Source organism: Calonectris borealis, chromosome 1, assembly GCF_964195595.1.
Source record: "Calonectris borealis chromosome 1, bCalBor7.hap1.2, whole genome shotgun sequence".
NCBI lineage: Eukaryota > Metazoa > Chordata > Aves > Procellariiformes > Procellariidae > Calonectris > Calonectris borealis.
In genome coordinates, this window is record NC_134312.1 from 64,444,824 (window position 1) to 64,463,230 (window position 18,407).

General features: G+C 39.1%; 2 protein-coding genes across 4 annotated transcripts in view; one reads left to right on the plus strand and one right to left on the minus strand.

Moving 5' to 3' along the window:
- NDUFB2 (NADH:ubiquinone oxidoreductase subunit B2) overlaps positions 1 to 386 on the plus strand; it is a 1,601-nt gene extending 1,215 nt beyond the window's left edge. The window contains exon 4 of the mRNA XM_075158138.1: positions 307 to 386. The gene's annotated coding sequence lies outside the window, so the exon portion shown is untranslated. The remainder of the gene's footprint in view (positions 1 to 306) is intronic.
- A 2,857-nt stretch (positions 387 to 3,243) lies between these two features.
- BRAF (B-Raf proto-oncogene, serine/threonine kinase) overlaps positions 3,244 to 18,407 on the minus strand; it is an 84,472-nt gene continuing 69,308 nt past the window's right edge. For 2 of the 3 annotated variants that reach the window (XM_075158064.1, XM_075158077.1), the window contains 3 exons: positions 15,991 to 16,125; positions 14,973 to 15,126; positions 3,244 to 9,166 (listed from right to left, as the gene is read on the minus strand). In XM_075158064.1, the coding sequence (XP_075014165.1) occupies positions 9,144 to 9,166; positions 14,973 to 15,126; positions 15,991 to 16,125 (312 nt within the window). In that variant the 3' untranslated portion in view covers positions 3,244 to 9,143. Of the gene's footprint in view, positions 9,167 to 12,913; positions 15,127 to 15,990; positions 16,126 to 18,407 lie in introns of all 3 variants that reach the window. The other variant, XR_012674819.1, reaches the window with a different exon arrangement.

Below are 18,407 nucleotides of genomic sequence, written 5' to 3' on the forward strand. Positions count from 1 at the left end.
AAAATTACTTTCTTCATGCTGTTCTGTAGAGCCAGCATTACCTAACCTTGAGGACATGCTCTCTCTGTTACTAGAGACAGACTTGTGCAATTCACCCCTTAAAGGTTTGGGGCTTTTTGATTATTTCTGATTCTTTAAATACTGTATCTGTTAAGCTGCTGTGTCACGTTGTGGCTCTGTAAAACTAACAGCTTCAACTACTGCTGAAGGCAGCACGGGTACTGTAGAGGAGGTCCTTCCCCTGCTCTCAGTGGTGGGAAAAGGATGGGTGAAAAGGTTCTCAGGATTCTCTTCTGTTACTTGCAGGTCCCTGGAACTAAAGAGGTCCCTGGAACTAAAGCTTTGGCTCCTTGGTCCTTATTTCAATAAAAGTTAACTATAAACAACCTCTAAGCTAAATTGTACTTTGTTTTTGAGTGCTGTAGGATTTGTGGAGAATGAACAGTACAGCTTTAGAGGTGGGGTACTTGAGTCCACAGGAGCTTCTGTAACATTTGCTCAATCTATGATGTGCTGCCCCCAAGAAATAAGGTGATATATATGCATGTTCAGAGAGTGATTTAAAACTTCCATGAGTGCATAGTAGGTAAGAATGCCATCATAAAGCTCTGCCAAATAACCACTAAAAGGGTGGGGGGAAATAAAACTTGTCCATGTCAGAACTGCAGAAAAGCTAACATAAGGACATTTTACTTAACCTTGTCACCAAGTAACAGTTGCCATAGAAGCAGGGGAAGTTACCCTGAAGAGAACCCAGACCAACTGGTGCCAAGCTTTCCCCAGGGTGAGGGGGAATTGCCCTTGGGTGTTATCAAAGTCCAGAACAATCCTCATGAGGCAAAATCCTCTGCGAAGGTAAAAATGCCTTAGGGCTAAGCACAGCGGTCAAGGAGGCAGCGGTCCAGCATAAGGAAGATGAAGGGAGGTGGGTTACTCTCCAGGCATCCCTTGGTTGTTTTTTTGGTTTATTTTTTTCCCCTGTTTTTTTCCTTCCAGAGTTACATTTTAAACCAACATCAAAGTAAATTTTTCACTCCCCTTAACCACCTTAGTTGCACCTCTGGAACTTCATGGAGAGGAGGAGGTGTGAATTACGTGATAGACGATCTCCTTCAGACTTTTCCATGCAGTCAATCTTTATTATAGCAGTATTCTCATATTCACATCAAGTACATAGAACTTTTTGCCTTTTATATAATACAGAGTTCTTTAAATAACTTTACACAGAAATAGTTTTCTTCAATCTGAATTCAGCTATCAAATTTTAATATGTTTTAAGTCTCCATGCTCTCTAACCAAACTGGACAATATTTCCCATTGTACAAATTTACATGAGAAAAACTCCAAAGTACAAATGAAGGGACAACAAAAGTAAAGGGGGAAGGAACAAACAAGAAAAATAAGTTGTATTGGCAATTACAGGGGAAACTTGAGAAGGAAAGAAGAGGAGTTGCCATGACCTATGTAACAGGAAACCGAAAATAAACATTTTGTTATGAGTTAAAAAATAAATACAAGTTTCAAAACAATTACTCCATTGTAGATTTTGAAAAGCAGCTATGGAAATCTACTAACACAATTGGTTTTTTTTAAGTAATCAGACTGGACCTTCTACTTTGCAGTCATAAGCCCCTCGCAAACCTCTGGTGGTCAAAAAAAAAAAATACAGCTGAAAGGAATGTGTTAGCACAGAGTTTAAATTGGTGGGACATACATTTCATTGCACAAAGGAACAAACAAACAAAAGAAATCAAATCTGTATATAAAGTTCCCTTTCCTCTCCTTACTAGATACTTTGCCTCTCATAAACAAGCCTCTGTATTATGAGGTAATGCCATTGTCTTGACTATATATAAAAATAATCAAGTTTAAAGGATATAGATCTGTCTGTCTATAAACTTTAAACAAGCCAGTCCTCTCTTACTCCCCCATAGGGTCCAACTACCGAGTGCTACACCCTCCATCACTTTTTAATGAAACGTATGCATTGCGCCTCTCGTGGAAACCCCCCAAGAGACCGGTGCACCTTTCCTAATCTAGGAAAAGCAGCCTGCGCTCAAGTAAGAAAGAGAGACGGTGCAAGTAATGCACAACAGATTCCAAACACGTATAACTGCTCCTTCAAAACAAGGCAGAGTCACAGAAGGCAGCAGTGGCCAGCCTGCATGTGTGTCTTGACAAAGGGGAAAAGGGATCCAATTAGGCAGCTGATGACTGATTACTTTTGCAATTGCTTAAGAAAAATGTCACCTGCCCAGCCCTGGGAGACGGTCACTCGGACTGAAACGGGGCAGGGAGGGGAGTTACACCTGGAGGACGAAGGGCCAGGAGGAGCGCTGTACTCGCAGTCAGGATGGCCACAGCGCAGGTGGGCTGGCTTGTGCATCCCGAGCAGCGGTAGACCCTGCTCTAGTGGCACAGGTCAGCCCTGGAGCCCACAGGGATTTCGAGGGTGGCAAGAAGTAAGGGGCAGGACTCTCCCCAATCCCAACGAATGAGATCAGAAGAAAAGCAACATTAATTTGGGTTGCCAACACATGCAAGTTGGCCACTGTCAGGTTTCTGTCAGTTGAGGGAAGTGTGGAGAGGGGGGAGGAAGGGGAGGCAGGTAGGACACAAGGCTCATGAAGGAATGACGTGCATTCTTTTTTCTTGATTTTTTTTTTCCTCCCTAAAGGTTCACAGCTTTGAATAAAAAAGCACATTTATTGCACTTACATTTTATTTTAGACAGAGTTAATTTAAATTATGCCCTCGGAACCCCCCACCATCCCAAAATAACCCAACACCCAAGTTTGGTCCATTTTGCCCCCTACGCCCAACATCCGTGCCCAGATGGTGGGCTTTGTTTCTCCTAATGTTCCACTGAACTCCCAAACACACAGACAGATTCTCTTTTCAACTAGGGTGAATACACAAATGCAACACAGAACGACATTTATCAAAACAAAACCCAACCGTTTTCCAAACCCAAACAAAAAAGAAAACATAGTTATTTTTTGTGGTTTACTCGCTCAAAAGTAAATGTCACACAAACTCTAAAGTACAGCTGCTGCAAACGCGACAAACTAAACAAAATGACTGGACAGGCCACTGGTGGCTCTTAAAGAGGCTGGATGAGCTGAACACACAGCTGCTGTGATGCTATGAAGCAAATGCTTAGGTAGTTTAGAAGTTTCTAAACCCTCCCATCAGCTCCCTTCTCTTAGGGAAATACGTTTCTTTGCGATTTTGTTTTTAAAAAAAAAAAAAAGGACAAAATACCATCTTCTCACATGTACTTTCAGTGCAGAATTTGGGGTAGGTAGAAGGATTCCAGATAGTTCCTGGAATATTAGTAAAACGTTTTTACACTTTGCTTTCTAAAAGGAAAAAAAAAACAAATTAAAATTGGTCTGATATTTTGTATGAACTGTGCATTTAGACATAACTTTATAATTTACAATTATGCCCAAAGTCTTGGCCCAAAGAAGAAAAGGAAAAGATCTGAAAAAGCACTAATAACCAAAACCCATTATTTTGTCCTTTATTGACAAGTAGGTTAAATATGACACTGGTATGTAGGTACTGCCAGAAGTCTATGTAACTGGTTTGAAATTTGAACAAATCAAATTCAAACATACTGGTTGCCCTCAGCTGACAAGACACCTACCATCACCCACGGTTAACGTGCAGTAACAGTATGCGATCACTGAAGAGTAACTGCAAGAGGCCCGAGGAAGAACTAAGGAAACCTGCTGATATTCCAGAAAACAAAATTAATTGCACTTTTTGGGCCAGGGAATTAATTGTATGGTCTGATATATGTGGACTTTGATTACATGAGTACTAGCCATCAATTTCTCCTCATCTAGCTTTTATTTTTCATCTACCATCTCATTCCAAGATGCTATCTATGACTGTAACTTCGGGCCTCTTCAGAGCTTTCTGTTACCTTTAACAAGATCTTTGTGTCTTTGGAGGAGGAGGAGGGATTGTTTATTTTTAAATTAAATGACCCTCATTTAACTTTTGATAGAGCAGATTTCAAGCAGCAGGTTTACTGTAACTGAATTAGGTATCCTTCAGTTCCTAGCTTTGAAATGATCATAGGTATTTTGGGGAATACTCTCTGCCCTCCTTGCTCCTTTACAGAAGTCTACCAACTTGAAACTACCTATCTACAGGAATAGCTATATACAAAACTACTGCATCAGAAGTAAACCAAAGCCACTGCTCTAGTTACAAAGCACCTGGTTTACATTCTGTTGTACTTTTTAAGGTTGCGAAGGCACGTGATCATTTGGCAAACTGCAAAGACTATTTTAGGGGATCCCTGTGTAAACCATTTAACAGAGGGTCTTGGTTGCTCTCTTTTCTCAGGAAAAGAGATATGCTAGTTTTCATCTGAATTCTTGGTGTACTCTATATTCTGCAGTTTTTAAAGTTTCCTCCTTCCACAGTTTCGTAGTTATTTACTGCTGTCACGATGCTGACTTAGTAGCTTCTGTGTTAGCATCCTTGAAACTTAAATGCAAAGGAAAAGTTTAACAACTTATTTCTGCTCCGCTCTTCTGATAATTTTATTTACTAGGTAAGAAGTAATGAAGCAATGAAGAAAGATATTTAAAACACATGCCAAAACAAATATGAAGTGCAAACGCATATTAACAAGGCTGCAGTAAACAGAAAGTTCATTTCATAAACTTCTATGTAAAATGCGTAACAGAAAACCAGAACAGAACACCCAGCACCTTCAAAGTGATGCCGTAACAGTCCACTCGTGCAACTGCTTTTTAACTGAACTTGACTGTACCTAGAAGCTTTGCCTGTCGCATTGTGCTACTGGTGATACTTTTTTCCAACAGACAGAAGACACGTCTACAGTACTATGAATAGTTTGTGCTACACATGCTGCACTCACAGTCAAGAAGGGAATGAAATCTACAGGCTGCAAAAGTGTGAAATGTCCCCATGCTTCTTCCCTAAATTTAGCCCCTCCAGCTATCAAAACTTCAACTTGTACTTGTTTGTGAGGTTTCTGCGGGTCTGGCTTCCCCAAATGTTCTGTAAAATGCTGGATGCATTTACATCACCAGGCAAACATAGAAGCAAACCTATTTATGCATGATCTTCAGTGTATTTTTCCCCCCCAGATTTGGGCGTTTGTGGAAAGACGTGCGTCCTGGTTTCGGCTGGGATAGAGTTAATTTTCTTCCTAGTATTTAACAACAGTCATCATTTCACTCATTTTATGTCATGAAGGCCAAATTCTGCCTCTAATGAGCGCATATTAATCCAAGTGATGTTGAGAGGCCACGATAAGATGGCAGTATTTGGCCTCAAACATTCTGCATCATCATCAGCTGCTAGAGCATTCAAGTACAAGAAAAGATGATTTTAGGTAAGCATAAAAAGCAGAATTGGATTCATTTAATGACCTGCCTGAGTATAGCAAAAAAGAAATGACTGAGCTAATTGTATCTGGGGCCATGTAGGACTTAATTCACGCAGAAATTACTTTCAAAATAACCAGGCCTCTATACTCATACCACTTGATTTAAACTCCATTACAATGTTCCAGTTCCAGCAAATATGCCGCAGGAAACAATCATGTACTGATAGGGAAGATGTAACAGATAACAGGCCTCTTCTAACTGTGTGGAAAAGGAAAGGCAGAGGGGAAGGTATATGTGTGGTTAATAAAGACATGAATAACTGGGATTGGATACTAGTAGTTTTGCAAATCATTATTAGATACTAGATACTGTAGAGCTAAAAGCAGTATGACCGTCTAGATGTTTGTCCCAACACGCGCACACAAAATATGTACTAACGTTTCCACACTATGGCATGTGCTTGTGGTTGGGACTCCACAAAGAAGCTTAAAAAATTTGGTGTAACGGACATGAATGTATTGGTCATTTCAGTTTACTTCCTTCATCCCACTGCTATACAGGGCACTCAGTTCCTGTCTACTCTTATCTCCCCATTCACTAAACATCTACAGGGCACCTTTAAGACTGCTTCTGATGGCATGCAAGACATCCAGAAAAACTCCAGAAGGAAAAGATTAAAAAAAAAAAATATTCCCAATTATTTACAAACCAAATTTCTTCCAAAGTTTTGCATGAGTACTACGTGGGACCTCTTACAGACAAACACACATTACTACAGCTATCTGGAGGGAAACAAACAGACGTAAAAACCAGTAGAAATGCATCCTGAAAGGACTTCTCTAAACAGCAGCCAAACAACTTGCACATTCCTCAGGGAAAAAAAAAAAACAAAACAGAAAAACAAAACTACAAACAAACAAACAAACCCCCATAAAAAAACCCCAGAGATCATGTGTTACTTATAAAGTGCTTTGCATGGACAAGGATAGCAATTTTCCTTGTGCTTTTCCTATGGGCTCAAGAAGCATATTGTAGACTAACGGGTAATGAATCTTCACAAAAATAAGTTCATTTTAAGCAAAGATAGAATGAAATTCCTAACAGTTATATTTTAGCAGGCAATCTTCTGCCAGCATGACCTTGTGGAAGGAAACTAGGGCTTCTAACAAGCTCTGTGAAACAAAAGACTGTTGAACCACCTGTACATGCTTGCTCCGGTAACAGTTTCTTTCGAGAGAACATTCATTTCCAGTATGCCCGACATGTACAAATTAGGCCACAGCCCATACGGGCTGGAGCAATGCGCGGGGTGGAAGGAGAATGAGCAGTGACTGCTTCACCCTCTGGGAGTCTGTATCTGTAAATGCTCTCACCCGTCTGCTGACCCCAGTGGCCCCAGGCTCCTTCCACCTCTTAGGTATTGGCCTCAGATGATCACCAGGGAGCCCTCTGACTTCACCGGTCTGCACACCACCGCTCGCTCATTAGCTTCTCCGCACTGGAAAGTGGCTATTGCTACTATTTAAATTCCTGCCAATCTCAATAAGGAAAAAAACCTTACAGCATCTGAAGACCCACAGCAGACAAGAAAAAAATTTGTGCTTTTTTTTTTTGTTTTGTTTTGTTTTTAAAATGCATCCTGTACACAAAATCAATTCTATTCATGTACCAACATGAATCACTTCATTCTTGTAGTGACTATTAAGTCATTCACTATTGCTGTCTGGCTAATGTTTGTGGAATTAATATGAATACACAGTATTTCAGTTATAATTCCCACTTCAGGTTAGTCCGGTCCCTATAACCCCAGTAAATATTTACTGACAAACGTTAACAGACTACCAGCAACACCGCAGAACTCCAGGGTTTTAAAAGCACGTTCCACTACTGATGTGCGTTTCTCCCTTCGCCTGGGAGCAACCTTCTGCAGACAGAAACAGTCCAACTCTCCTACGGAGCGAAGGACAGTGTCCTCACTCAATACATCCATGTTTAGCACGGACACCACATTCACACACATTCAACTCCTTCATTTATTTGTCGTGATTTTGTTTAACACCCCCCACCTCCCCCCCAAGCAAGAACCTCCCTGCTAGAGGAGGGTCGGTTCTCCTGCCTCACCTGGAGCGGCACAGGGCAGAATCAAATTCTGAAAACTTCTGTTTGAGCTTGAATTTCTTTCTAATGTGGTCTGACTTGCCTCTGTACAAATAATTTACATGTAATACCACATACCAGAGAACTCTGCAAACAGATCACATCACAAGATATTCTACTAGAGGTAAACGATGTGCAGAACTTTATGAGTTGTTTTTTCCCTGATGGGGTAACTTGTCAAAAAGCTACCAGCCATTTGAAAACCAGGATGGGAGGACAGGAAAACAAAGCACTCTAATGGAGATACCGCCACCTTCACCCCAGTTTGCAAAGTGTACAAAAGGGAAAGACAAATGGAAGGGAAGAGATGACAGGGAAGAAAGCAATGAGAGGAGAAGTAGTCAGCGTGGATCCAGCAAGTACCGTTTTGTTTTGATTTAACAACTTGCCATTAGGACAAGATGCTCCACATTTATACACACATTTATCAGAGGATGTTTAGTTAACAGGATAAAAATCCTTTAAAAAAAGCTCTTGAAAGTACCAAAACATAATTTTCGGAATGTCTAATTCTAGGGGGTTTTGTATTTGTATTCAATGCAACCTGAGAACTTTTTTCCCCGTTTATGAAAACGTTACATATTGGTAAGGTACCTGGCATTAACCTGCACCCTCGTTTAAAATAAAACTTTTAAAGTAGGTACATACACCATTCACAGTCTGTATCAGGAATTCGACAGACTTCAGATGCTGTGGTAGCATCTTTGATAAATACATTGTATCATATGATACAAAAGAAAAAAAATAAAAGAGAGGACAATCTCGCTACATTTTTTTTTTTAAACTTCAGTTTGTTGCTGGACCAACAAAAGAAGGATCTACCTAATCCTTCTAAAAGATGTATATGCACACACCAAGAAAATACTGGAAAAGGAAAAAGGTTAAGGTTGGTGGTTGTTGTTTGTTTTTTGAAGAAGTGATAAAGTAAATCTGAAAAAAGGTGCAGCAGCATCCCCTTTTCCTTCAGATTAACCTCTTCGCCTTTACAGCAACATCTTCTCCAGCTCCCATCACCCCACGCTTCTAATTTTACTGGAATAAAACCCAATAATATAGGCAGATTTAGGTGTTTGACATTGTAATACAGTGAAAAGGGGATACTGCATTGTCCATAAATCAGTGAGTACACCAGGAAAAAGAAGATCAGAATGGAGGATGATTCTTTTCAATTAGCACTCATCAGATTTTCAGCCTCTGATGGTACATTGTTAGAGGGAGAAAGCCGACCGGCAGACCATCCAAAGCAAGTCTCCTAAGTTGCAGCAGCAGTTCCATCCCCTCATGCCCGAGCACCACAGTCAAACCACGAGCGCCCTCTCCTCTCTCCTGGGAATGATGCCAACGGCACAGGCAGCCACTGCGGGTCTCCGAATGCACGTGGTGGTTTGTGTTGAAGGAGAAACACTGGCAGCAGAGGATTCTGGTTCCCAAAAAGGTACTTTTTCCCATTGTGTTGGACTGGCAGTTCCATTCTGCTCCATTTTTAAGCTTATGGATATCTTTTCTAAATTACTTTAGGTTTTGTGGAGCAGAATAGAGTTTTGATGTTAAGAAACTGTAGGAACACAAGACTTAAATAACAGAGTGGGTGCTGCCATGGTGCTGTGGCTACTTGAACGCTGCAAATTCTCCTGTAGAGGGAGGACAAGAGCTTGGTTTAAAAAGGTGATTTCAGTTACTAGGTGGTCAGAGATTTTCTCCAGACTAGTTGAACATTAGGTTGAACATAAAAGATGTTAAAAAATGCAAACTGTTAAAATTAAAGCACAAAAGAATACATAGTGGGAGAACATTGAATACAGACCCAGCGTATTTTACCGAAAAAGAATTTCTTGAAAGCAAGCTGTACCCATTCTTCCCAAGACAGAGGTCTGAAAGTTCAAGCAAAGTCTAATTCATCATGCATTTGAAAATAAAATGTATCAGTTTAATTTCACTTTAAACTCCTTATTGCACATATATCCTCCTGAAAAGCAACAATTGCAATAAATGCATCAGACTGCAAACTAATTTCTATTCTGGTGTAAAACTGGTTTAATAACAAAGAACTATTTGACACACCTGTTAACCTTTAAAGACTATATACAGTAAAGTGCCTGAATATTAAACCAATATTAAAGAATCCTAGGATCTGGTTTAGAGACCAACATAGCAACCTACTGTGAGAAAAATAAGAATGGTGAGTTGTCTACTCACTCCCAGATCAGAAATTAGGCCTCGCTAATAGTGAGCACAACAAATAAAGCAATCCTATGCTTCCTTCAGAATTGCTGAATAAACAATAATTCTACGCAGTGCTTTCACATCCGATGATCTCCTGAAATTCTACATAGTTTATTTAGTGTCAGCATGCCGTGAGATAGACTGGTAGTCCCATTTTGGAGATGATGAAACTATGGCACAGAGTAAAGTCACTGCCCAAAGTCTTAAGTTTGCCAGAGAATTGAATAGAAGCTGAAACCAAGATACTCATCCTCTTAATCTTATACTTTAGCAAAAAAATGTCCCTGCCACCCACAAATTGTATTCTATAGGATTTTGAGGGAGGGTTGTCCAACTATGCTTAACCAAAATGACTCAGGAGCAAGAGAAAAAGAAATGTATATATAACTTCCCATTGTTGGGCTCTACATGAATTTTGGGTTAGTTCCTTGAGAGCACTCCTCAGAGCTCTCCTAAAAATGAAGGACTGATAAGCAGAGAGAAGAGACCTTTTGTTCTGTTTGACAGAAGCGTGTTAATACCATTACATCCAAAAAATTGCTCCTTATCTTGGTGTCCTTCCATCCTTCCATGAGCAAGTGTTTTGTTGGTTTTGGTTTTTCTTAAGATTCTTATTCTGAATATTGGAAACAAACCGGAAATATCCCTGCAAACAGAATTTTAGACTGGTAGCATTAATTCCATGGAATGTCTTGCTCTATAAAGAAGGGAACCAAGAAAATGATTAGCTGTCTGCACAGGGAGGGGGAAGAAAGGGCATCTACAGGGCATGGTAGCAACAGCTGATACAGCTGATCTAAGGGATCGTGAAGAAAGCAGGGAGAGAAGGCTCTGTGCGTCATAGGAAATGAGAACGGAGTGCACCCAAGGTCTAAAATAAGGGTTGCTGGCACAGGGGCCTATGACAGACCTCAAGCTCTGTGTCTTGATAGACTGTGGTGGTAGTTTTAACTTATAAAAACAGAAGAATAAAAGCCTCACAAAGGGTCTAATTGCCTATTTTACTAGTTCTACCAACAGATAATACCCTTGCTCTAAAATACTCTGAATATTGATAGTTTTCCTTGCCGGTCTCTGGCACATTTCACCGATCTCCCAACTCTCTTCACAATATCTTCTAGAAACATCTCAATTTTTGTACTTCCCTCCCCTCATTTTTTTTCTTTTAAGAGAAGAAGGACAAAAAAAGTCATCAAGTACTGCCTGTGAGGCTAATTTTTAAGAATGACATTCATGCTTAGCTACACTTTCCAAACATGCTCTACTGAATTTATTTTTCAGTCTGCTTTCCTAAACTGCTGATTAAAGATCAATTTATAAACAAGAGATTGCTCCCTCATTACTCATCTTGTCCTTCTGCCCATTTCTGGTAATAATTCAGCTTTTAATAGTCATACAGGGATTTCAGAAGATAAAAGATGAATGATTAATTGGGAAAGGGCAACGGAAAAACAGGATCAGAAGTCAAGCATTTCAGATAGAATGGTAGCCATAAAAAGGTGATTTTCAGACTTTTCTTCCATTTAAATAAAACCTTAGGCAAAGACTTCTTTTTGACAAGCTAATGCTAAATCTCCTCTTTCAAAATTCAGGTGCTAATCCGATCTCAAATCAATAGGAGACCAAAATAGGTAACATGTTCATCTAATAATGGGATTATGTTGATTGAACATGTATAAAATGCGGTTACCAATAACAGCTTTCCCTAGATGAGGAATGTAGATGGCTACACCTATCCACATACAGGAATCCTCCATCCTGCTAGGTGTTGACAGGACTTTCTGAGTAGCAGCTAAAACGCTTTATGTCACCCTTTCTATCCTGAAGAAGCACTTCTTGCAGAGCCCTTTCAAGTTAGTCGCTACAGTCTTTTCACGCTCGTCACATGCAAAGCAAGTGGAAACTATTTCAAATGCACACTTTCAAAAAATCTGTACTAAAAAGATGATCAAGTTCTTTTATGTTGTGTCCAAACAATATATTGTAAGGGTATGTTCTGAGCAAACCTGCTGCCCCTGATTCCTGGAAGGATTTAAGATGCAGTTACCAATCTCTACTCTCACAAATTTTTAAGTTATCTGGCTTCATGAGGTTACTAAGGTATATACACAACATCTTAACTGTACTCCTTATCCTGGGGTAGATGCTATGTTTCTCAGAAGAATCGTAAGAAGAGGAATGGTTCCCTTCCAGGCCTGTACCAGCCTTGTCTACTGAAGTAGAGTAACTGATTTATCAAAGGGAAACACCAAATCCCAACACCTCGCCTGGATTACATTCACAGACACGGAAAAAAGTATGACAAAGAGGCAGTTTTCTGTTGGATCTTGGGCTGATCTTCTAGTATGGATACCGTTCACTGGCTAAATAAAGATCTGAAACATACACTGATGTGGATAATTAGTATCCTTAGAAGAATATACAGCAGCATTTATGAGGATCTGGTCCTTCTAGAAAGTACCAAGACAGATTTTGTTTCTATACTGAGATGCAGGGAAGTAAAGAAAAAAGGAATCTCACATAGTATAAACTACCCCTCCAGAAAAGCCTGGGATCCTACAGACCTGTTTTCAGGACCGATAGGTATCTGTTTCTAAACAATACAGCTGAGTTGCACCTTTGAGAACACTGACCCAAATCCACGGGTGTATTTAGGCATCTTCATCCTACATATGTTCCCAAATCTCATTGAAGCAGCAATTACAAACTATATATAGTACAAACTAAATATAATGACCTCAACTGAAGAAAAAAACCCAACAAACCACCACAGCTTGAGTAGACTAAAATCAAATACACTCCTGAGTAACTAAATCCATTCAATAAGAAGTTAAACCCCTAAATGCCTTTATGTCAGATAAAATTAATGATCCACAAAAACCAGCCTCCTTTTAGGCTTCATAAAATCTTTAGCGAGAAGCTAAGATCACTTTACGGTCATGGATCCCAAACCGCGCTCGACGTGCACGAACAGGTGACATAGCAAGAAGTCTCGTGCACTGACCATACAGCAGGAAATGGGGCCAAATGTGTCTAAGGATGTCAGCGTTTTTCCCCCCCATAACTGTAGTTCCTATAGCACAGAAGAACAATCTTAACAACAAGGAGGATAACACTACTCCAAGGAATAACTTGTTTGAACTGATCTGGCAGACCTGAAAAAGAGCAAGCCCGGGCAGGGCAGTGATGATGGTTCTGCGCTCTCCGTAACTCCCTGTTAAGGCGGTTAAGCCTTCTCTGCCTGGGATGGCGCATTTCTAGATTCTGCAGAAGACCCAGCACCATCCTCTTGCTCTTACTGAGATGGGCATTGTAGCCTGTACGGAATATCATACCCCAAAGCTTAAGAAGTATTCCTTCTCACTGTCTAGAATAAAAAAAAAAAAAAAAGAGTAAGAGGGAAAAAACCCACTTAAATCCCGTTTTCATTTTAAGATAAGCCTGTCAAAATGAGGTGAAGCTACCAGAAAGATGGGAAACAGATTTTCTAAAACAATAACAACTTTTGTCCTCCATAACTATTTCCATAGAGATAGATTTCAACAGCTGAATTTTCTTGACTAACAAAATGAGGAGAGAAAAGCTAGTTCCCAAACTGTTCCAACAGCAGAAGCCAAAAAGACCATTAGAATCCGGCCAGAAAATGTAGAAATCGCCTGCATCTCTTCAAGCTCTCTAACTCTGCCTCCTGCTTTAAAACGCTCAGTTGCCAGACAGCAGAAAAGAAAACCTTTTTTGAATTCCTGATCTATTTCAAAAACCTATTACTAGCAACATGCCAACTTCTCTATAAGTATGCAGATCAGAGGCCATTAAGAACACTCCTGGCCCTTGAAGTCCTAATAAGAGCAGCAATAGCTTGTTTTCGACGCAGAATAATCTGTGAAAATTAATAGCTTAGCAGTTTAAAACAAAACCACATAACTAATTTCAAAATATGCAAGAACACAGTCAATAACATTATTGTTTTCATATCTGACATCAAAGACTGATATAACCTGAACCACTACTCTGATTCACCTGTTCCAGAGAAAAACACAATCTTTAAAGTGAGCTGACATGATCTTGGTAAGGTCTCCAGCTTTCTCAGTTAGATATCTAGTCTAACTGATTCACTTCTAGTCAAACTAGCAGCTTTTATGTGGAAGTGAAAAAAACAATTCGTCACTGAACAGAAGCATGTTCAGTGGTATTCTTAACAATATTAAAGTAATTAAAACGTTTCATCTTAACAGAATTCATGGTATGATACTAATTTCCATGAAAACAATTGCTTTTTCAAATCCTCTTTTCCTATTATGGGCGTTAGCAGCCTTTTTCTCTTAAAGTATTTGGTTATGCTCGAGATTTAAAATGTTTTTTTAATTTGGAAATCTGTGCTAATTGAAGGCACCATTACCAGTAATATTCTTGCAGTTCAGCAAAAGCAGATTCAGAATTTCTTCTATGTTGCATTGTAACAGAACATTTTGAGATGGTCTAAACTATAGCAGGTCAGAGTATTCAGGCAAAAATAAAAAGTAAAAAAAAACCCACACCACCACTCCTCTGCAGGAAGAGATATTCTCTAAGCAGCACTATTTTAAACTTCAACTTTCAAAATAAGAGTCACACGCCACTAAGATCTTTCTTTGGATTCTGTGTTGTATCTGCTCACTTCTGCTGACCACAAGAAGTTTTGACTGTGCTCAGCCTTGAAGCTAAGTTTATTTTTCCAGTTGTTTCCCACATATGAGTAGCATTACTAACTGAGAAATCTAAAGCCTATTGCTCAAATATAATGACCTCAACTGACGAAAAAAAAACCAACAAACCACCACAGCTTGAGTAGACTAAAATCAAATACACTCCTGGGTAACTAAATCCAATCAATAAACTAGGCAAAAATGACACAGGCAAGCAAAAATGACACCCAATGACCTCAAGAGGATTTTTGCTTCTTTTGAAGTGACTTTTCCCGCTTCTCTTATGTGACCTTACAATTCTTCTTGTGCCAGCTGTTCCCAGGGCATTCCTTACCAACAGAGACTTTTGTGCTCGGGACTTTCAATGCCCAGCGTTAGGAAATGGGTCTTCGTTCCCTCAGTAAAACTTAAAAACATAGCTGGTAGGAACTGAGAACGTACACGTGTGTTGCACACTCAGGAACACAGCAGCACACAGACACACAGGCAACATGCTTTCACATTTCTTTTCAGTGTACTGGAAACCCACCGTATCCCCCTGCTTGGATGGGTGTTTTTGGAGAAGCACAAGCATATAGACTAAAATCCTCTGTCTGGAAGCCAGCCCGGTTTAATGAGGGCTCAGATGCACTGCGGTGAATTTTTGGCAATGACCGGGCCAGAAGCTCAATGGAGGCAAGAATCTAAAACAAGTAGAAAATAAGTGATCAAATCTGTTGTTCCAAGGTTGTAAGTGTCTCTTAAAACCAAAGGCAGAACATCAATTAACTACAGAAAAATATTTATAAACAAATTTAAGCAGAAACTTTTAAAAACAGATTACTACATTGCACTCTGATGTTTATATCCTCAAAAAGCTGAAAAGGACATTTTGGGAAGAAACTGTGTCATTTTCCCCTTTAAAAGGGCATACTGATTTCCCTCTGTAAGCATAATGAATATAGCTGCTTTTTATTTGCCTCCTTGTTTATGCACTAGTACCTATACCTACCATCGCTGCAAATAAACGCAGCTTTGGCAGCAGTTTGCTTAATACTATTTACCATAAAGCCAGCAGGGGGAGCTCCTGATTTTTTGAAAACGCTTTGGTTACGTTCAGAACAAAAAAAATAAGGTCCCCCCCCAAGCTTTTAGAATCCAAACCTCCCTCAGCAGGCATGATAAATCTAGTTTTGTGACAAAACTATCCGTTTCCCTTCATAAAGCTTGGGGGAGAGCAAGGAGGGGGGTATAAAGATTTCTGAGAACATACACAGCAAGTTCTAATTTGTCTGTCTAATTGCGATTATTAATTTCACTGTGTCCCAGTTGAAACTTTCTCCAACACATAAATGCTTTTCCAACTACACAAGTCATTTTAATACCTGCTTTTTGAATTGAAAATAAACATTTCTAATTAAACAGCACTAACCAAGGTAGTTCTTATGAAGTCATGCTATAGCACTAATAAAAAAAATTTTGAACTGGCCAATGAGTTCATAACTGATCTTTATTTTTAATATTTGAATTGTAAAGTCTACTGAGAACTAAAGAGGAACATTTCTCACCTGTGGAAAAAGGGGTCTCTCATCTCTTTTCTTTTTTAAGCATTCTGCCATTAGTCTCTTCATAGCTTTTGGACAGTTGCTCCGTACTTTGCTGAGGTCTGGAGATAGGTATCCTCGTCCCACCATAAAAATTATCTTTATTTAAGGCGAAAAAAGATGAAAGGGGAAGAAGATGAGCCCATAAAACAAACCGTAACAGAAGATGAACATTTTGCTAGACCATTTTAGTCCAAGCAGCAAGTTTCCTGCTCCCAAGAAACATTATCTGATATTGAAATTGCCAAGTTTCTTAAGAGTAATGCTTGCTAACCTATTCAGTACAGAGAAGAAACTGTATTTTTCCTCCTCCTCCTAAGAGAGATTTCTGTGAGACTTGAACACTAGTAAATGGTTACCATTTATAGGAATAACCATCTCAGGAACAGTTCTTTGGTGTCAAAAACTGTTACAAAAACAAGAATAAGCAACTCTGTGGCAGGAACAGAATGCCTAAAAATAAATATTCTGTAAAAATAAATATTCTGTTTTATATTATAAGTCAGCAGCAAGTTCACACTGAAAGGTATTTTAAGAAACACATGGACTTAAGATATTAAAAACCCTTACCTTTCGAGAATAAATTCCTTCATGTACTTTTCCACCACAAAAGCTTATTCTTGATATCTGACCACCTTCCCCAGCCCCCAAAAAAACCACAAAAGAAAAACAGAAACTGCCTCTCCTCTGCAGAAGAGGAGACAGACAGGCTTTGTATTTTTACAGTAATTACTTGAACATGGAAGGCCTATATTTCACCTAAGGATAAAACTTAAGCATAAAACAAAGTAAACTAATAGAAAGCAGGAAAGCAAAGCATAAATATGGTTAATGTTCTCTTGGATATATAAAAAAAAAAATCCAACATCATCATGTCAAGCCAAGGTCAAATGCAATGTGGTTTGAGTACTGCAGTTGCGCTGACACTAAAAAGCCCTTTCAAACGAGCTAATCAAAGATCCATTCATGCTGCAGCAGATAATCATTACCTTTTCTGAACACTCAGACAGACCCAGCAGGTGTATCATACCTCATTTTTAATGAAGTGTAACTGTTCCATACCCTGACACTGGCAAAAAAAAGCAACAGAAAAACCCCACATCTCAAGCAAGCTATACATGTTATTTATACTAACACAATCCTGGTCCTTTTTCAACTTTCCGACTCAGTCGCATCTGTGTTGGCATCAAGGAGGAGTAAGAAACTCCCATATGGTTTCTTTAGAAATCCCCATGTGCCAGAGCAGCATTTCATAGTAAAGACTTGTCTACCCCATCCCTTACCTCTGCTGCAATGAGACTTATCATCATCATCTAGAAGTTACTCTTTTCTAAATAATTACACTACTTAAGTTGAAATTATTCAAAATTTGCTATTATTTATGTTTCCAATACTATCTTTACAAATAATACAGGGATTAAATTTTTATTTTAACTAGAGAAAAGAGAATATCACTACAAGAGCAGTCCTAGCCTGTCTAGAAAAATCTGTTAAGGTGAGAGAAACACTCTGATGTGTAACAAGAACGATGCTTTGCTCACTAAGATTCTTAGTTATGTCACAGTAGCTGACGTAGATGCACCAACAGAGTGAGCAATATTTACATCTTTTTAGACAATAATCTGGGACTGACAAAACTCAACAGAGTAGATCACTTGTTATATGTTGGCTTCATTTGCAATTTAAAATTTGTTTCAGCACTCAATTGTGAGCACTCACAGCACTGGGTTCATCTTTCAAATCTCAAAAGGTAAAAAACAATGCCCAAATACTGCTTTTAGAAGGCTACATCCATCTGGCCAGGAATGTGGACATTTCCCTTCTTTTAAAAAGAAAAAAAAAATTAAAATAAAAATAATAATAATAAAAAAAAGGAGTCACTCCAAATTTGGTGAATTGGGATGAAGTGTTCTGACAAATATGGAAGCAGCGTTATAAAATGGCATTTACAGATGAACGTTGCTATGGTTGCAATTCTCAAGTACTGACAGTGAAAAAACAAGGGATGTGGACACTGATACAACATAAATATATCACCGCCCAGACATGGAATAGTTTACACCAAAGATCTTGATGCATAGATACTATTTTCAGATTAGACAGAGAAATAATGAATCAGATATGCCTTTGCAAACGTGCCTATCCAGTGGAGATATATTACAGGCGTGTGGTATCATTAGACTTAAGGAATATTTGTTCACAATTAAGTAATCTTCTTACAGGATTCACACACTCTGGAAAGTCATATACTCCATCAAGCAGAATTTGAGAAATGCTGATATCCTGAAATTCAATTAGATGGTGCATGCATTTCTCAAGATTGAAGTGAATATAAAACATTCAACGAGATGATTGCTGTTCCATTTTGTCAATCCTGTTGC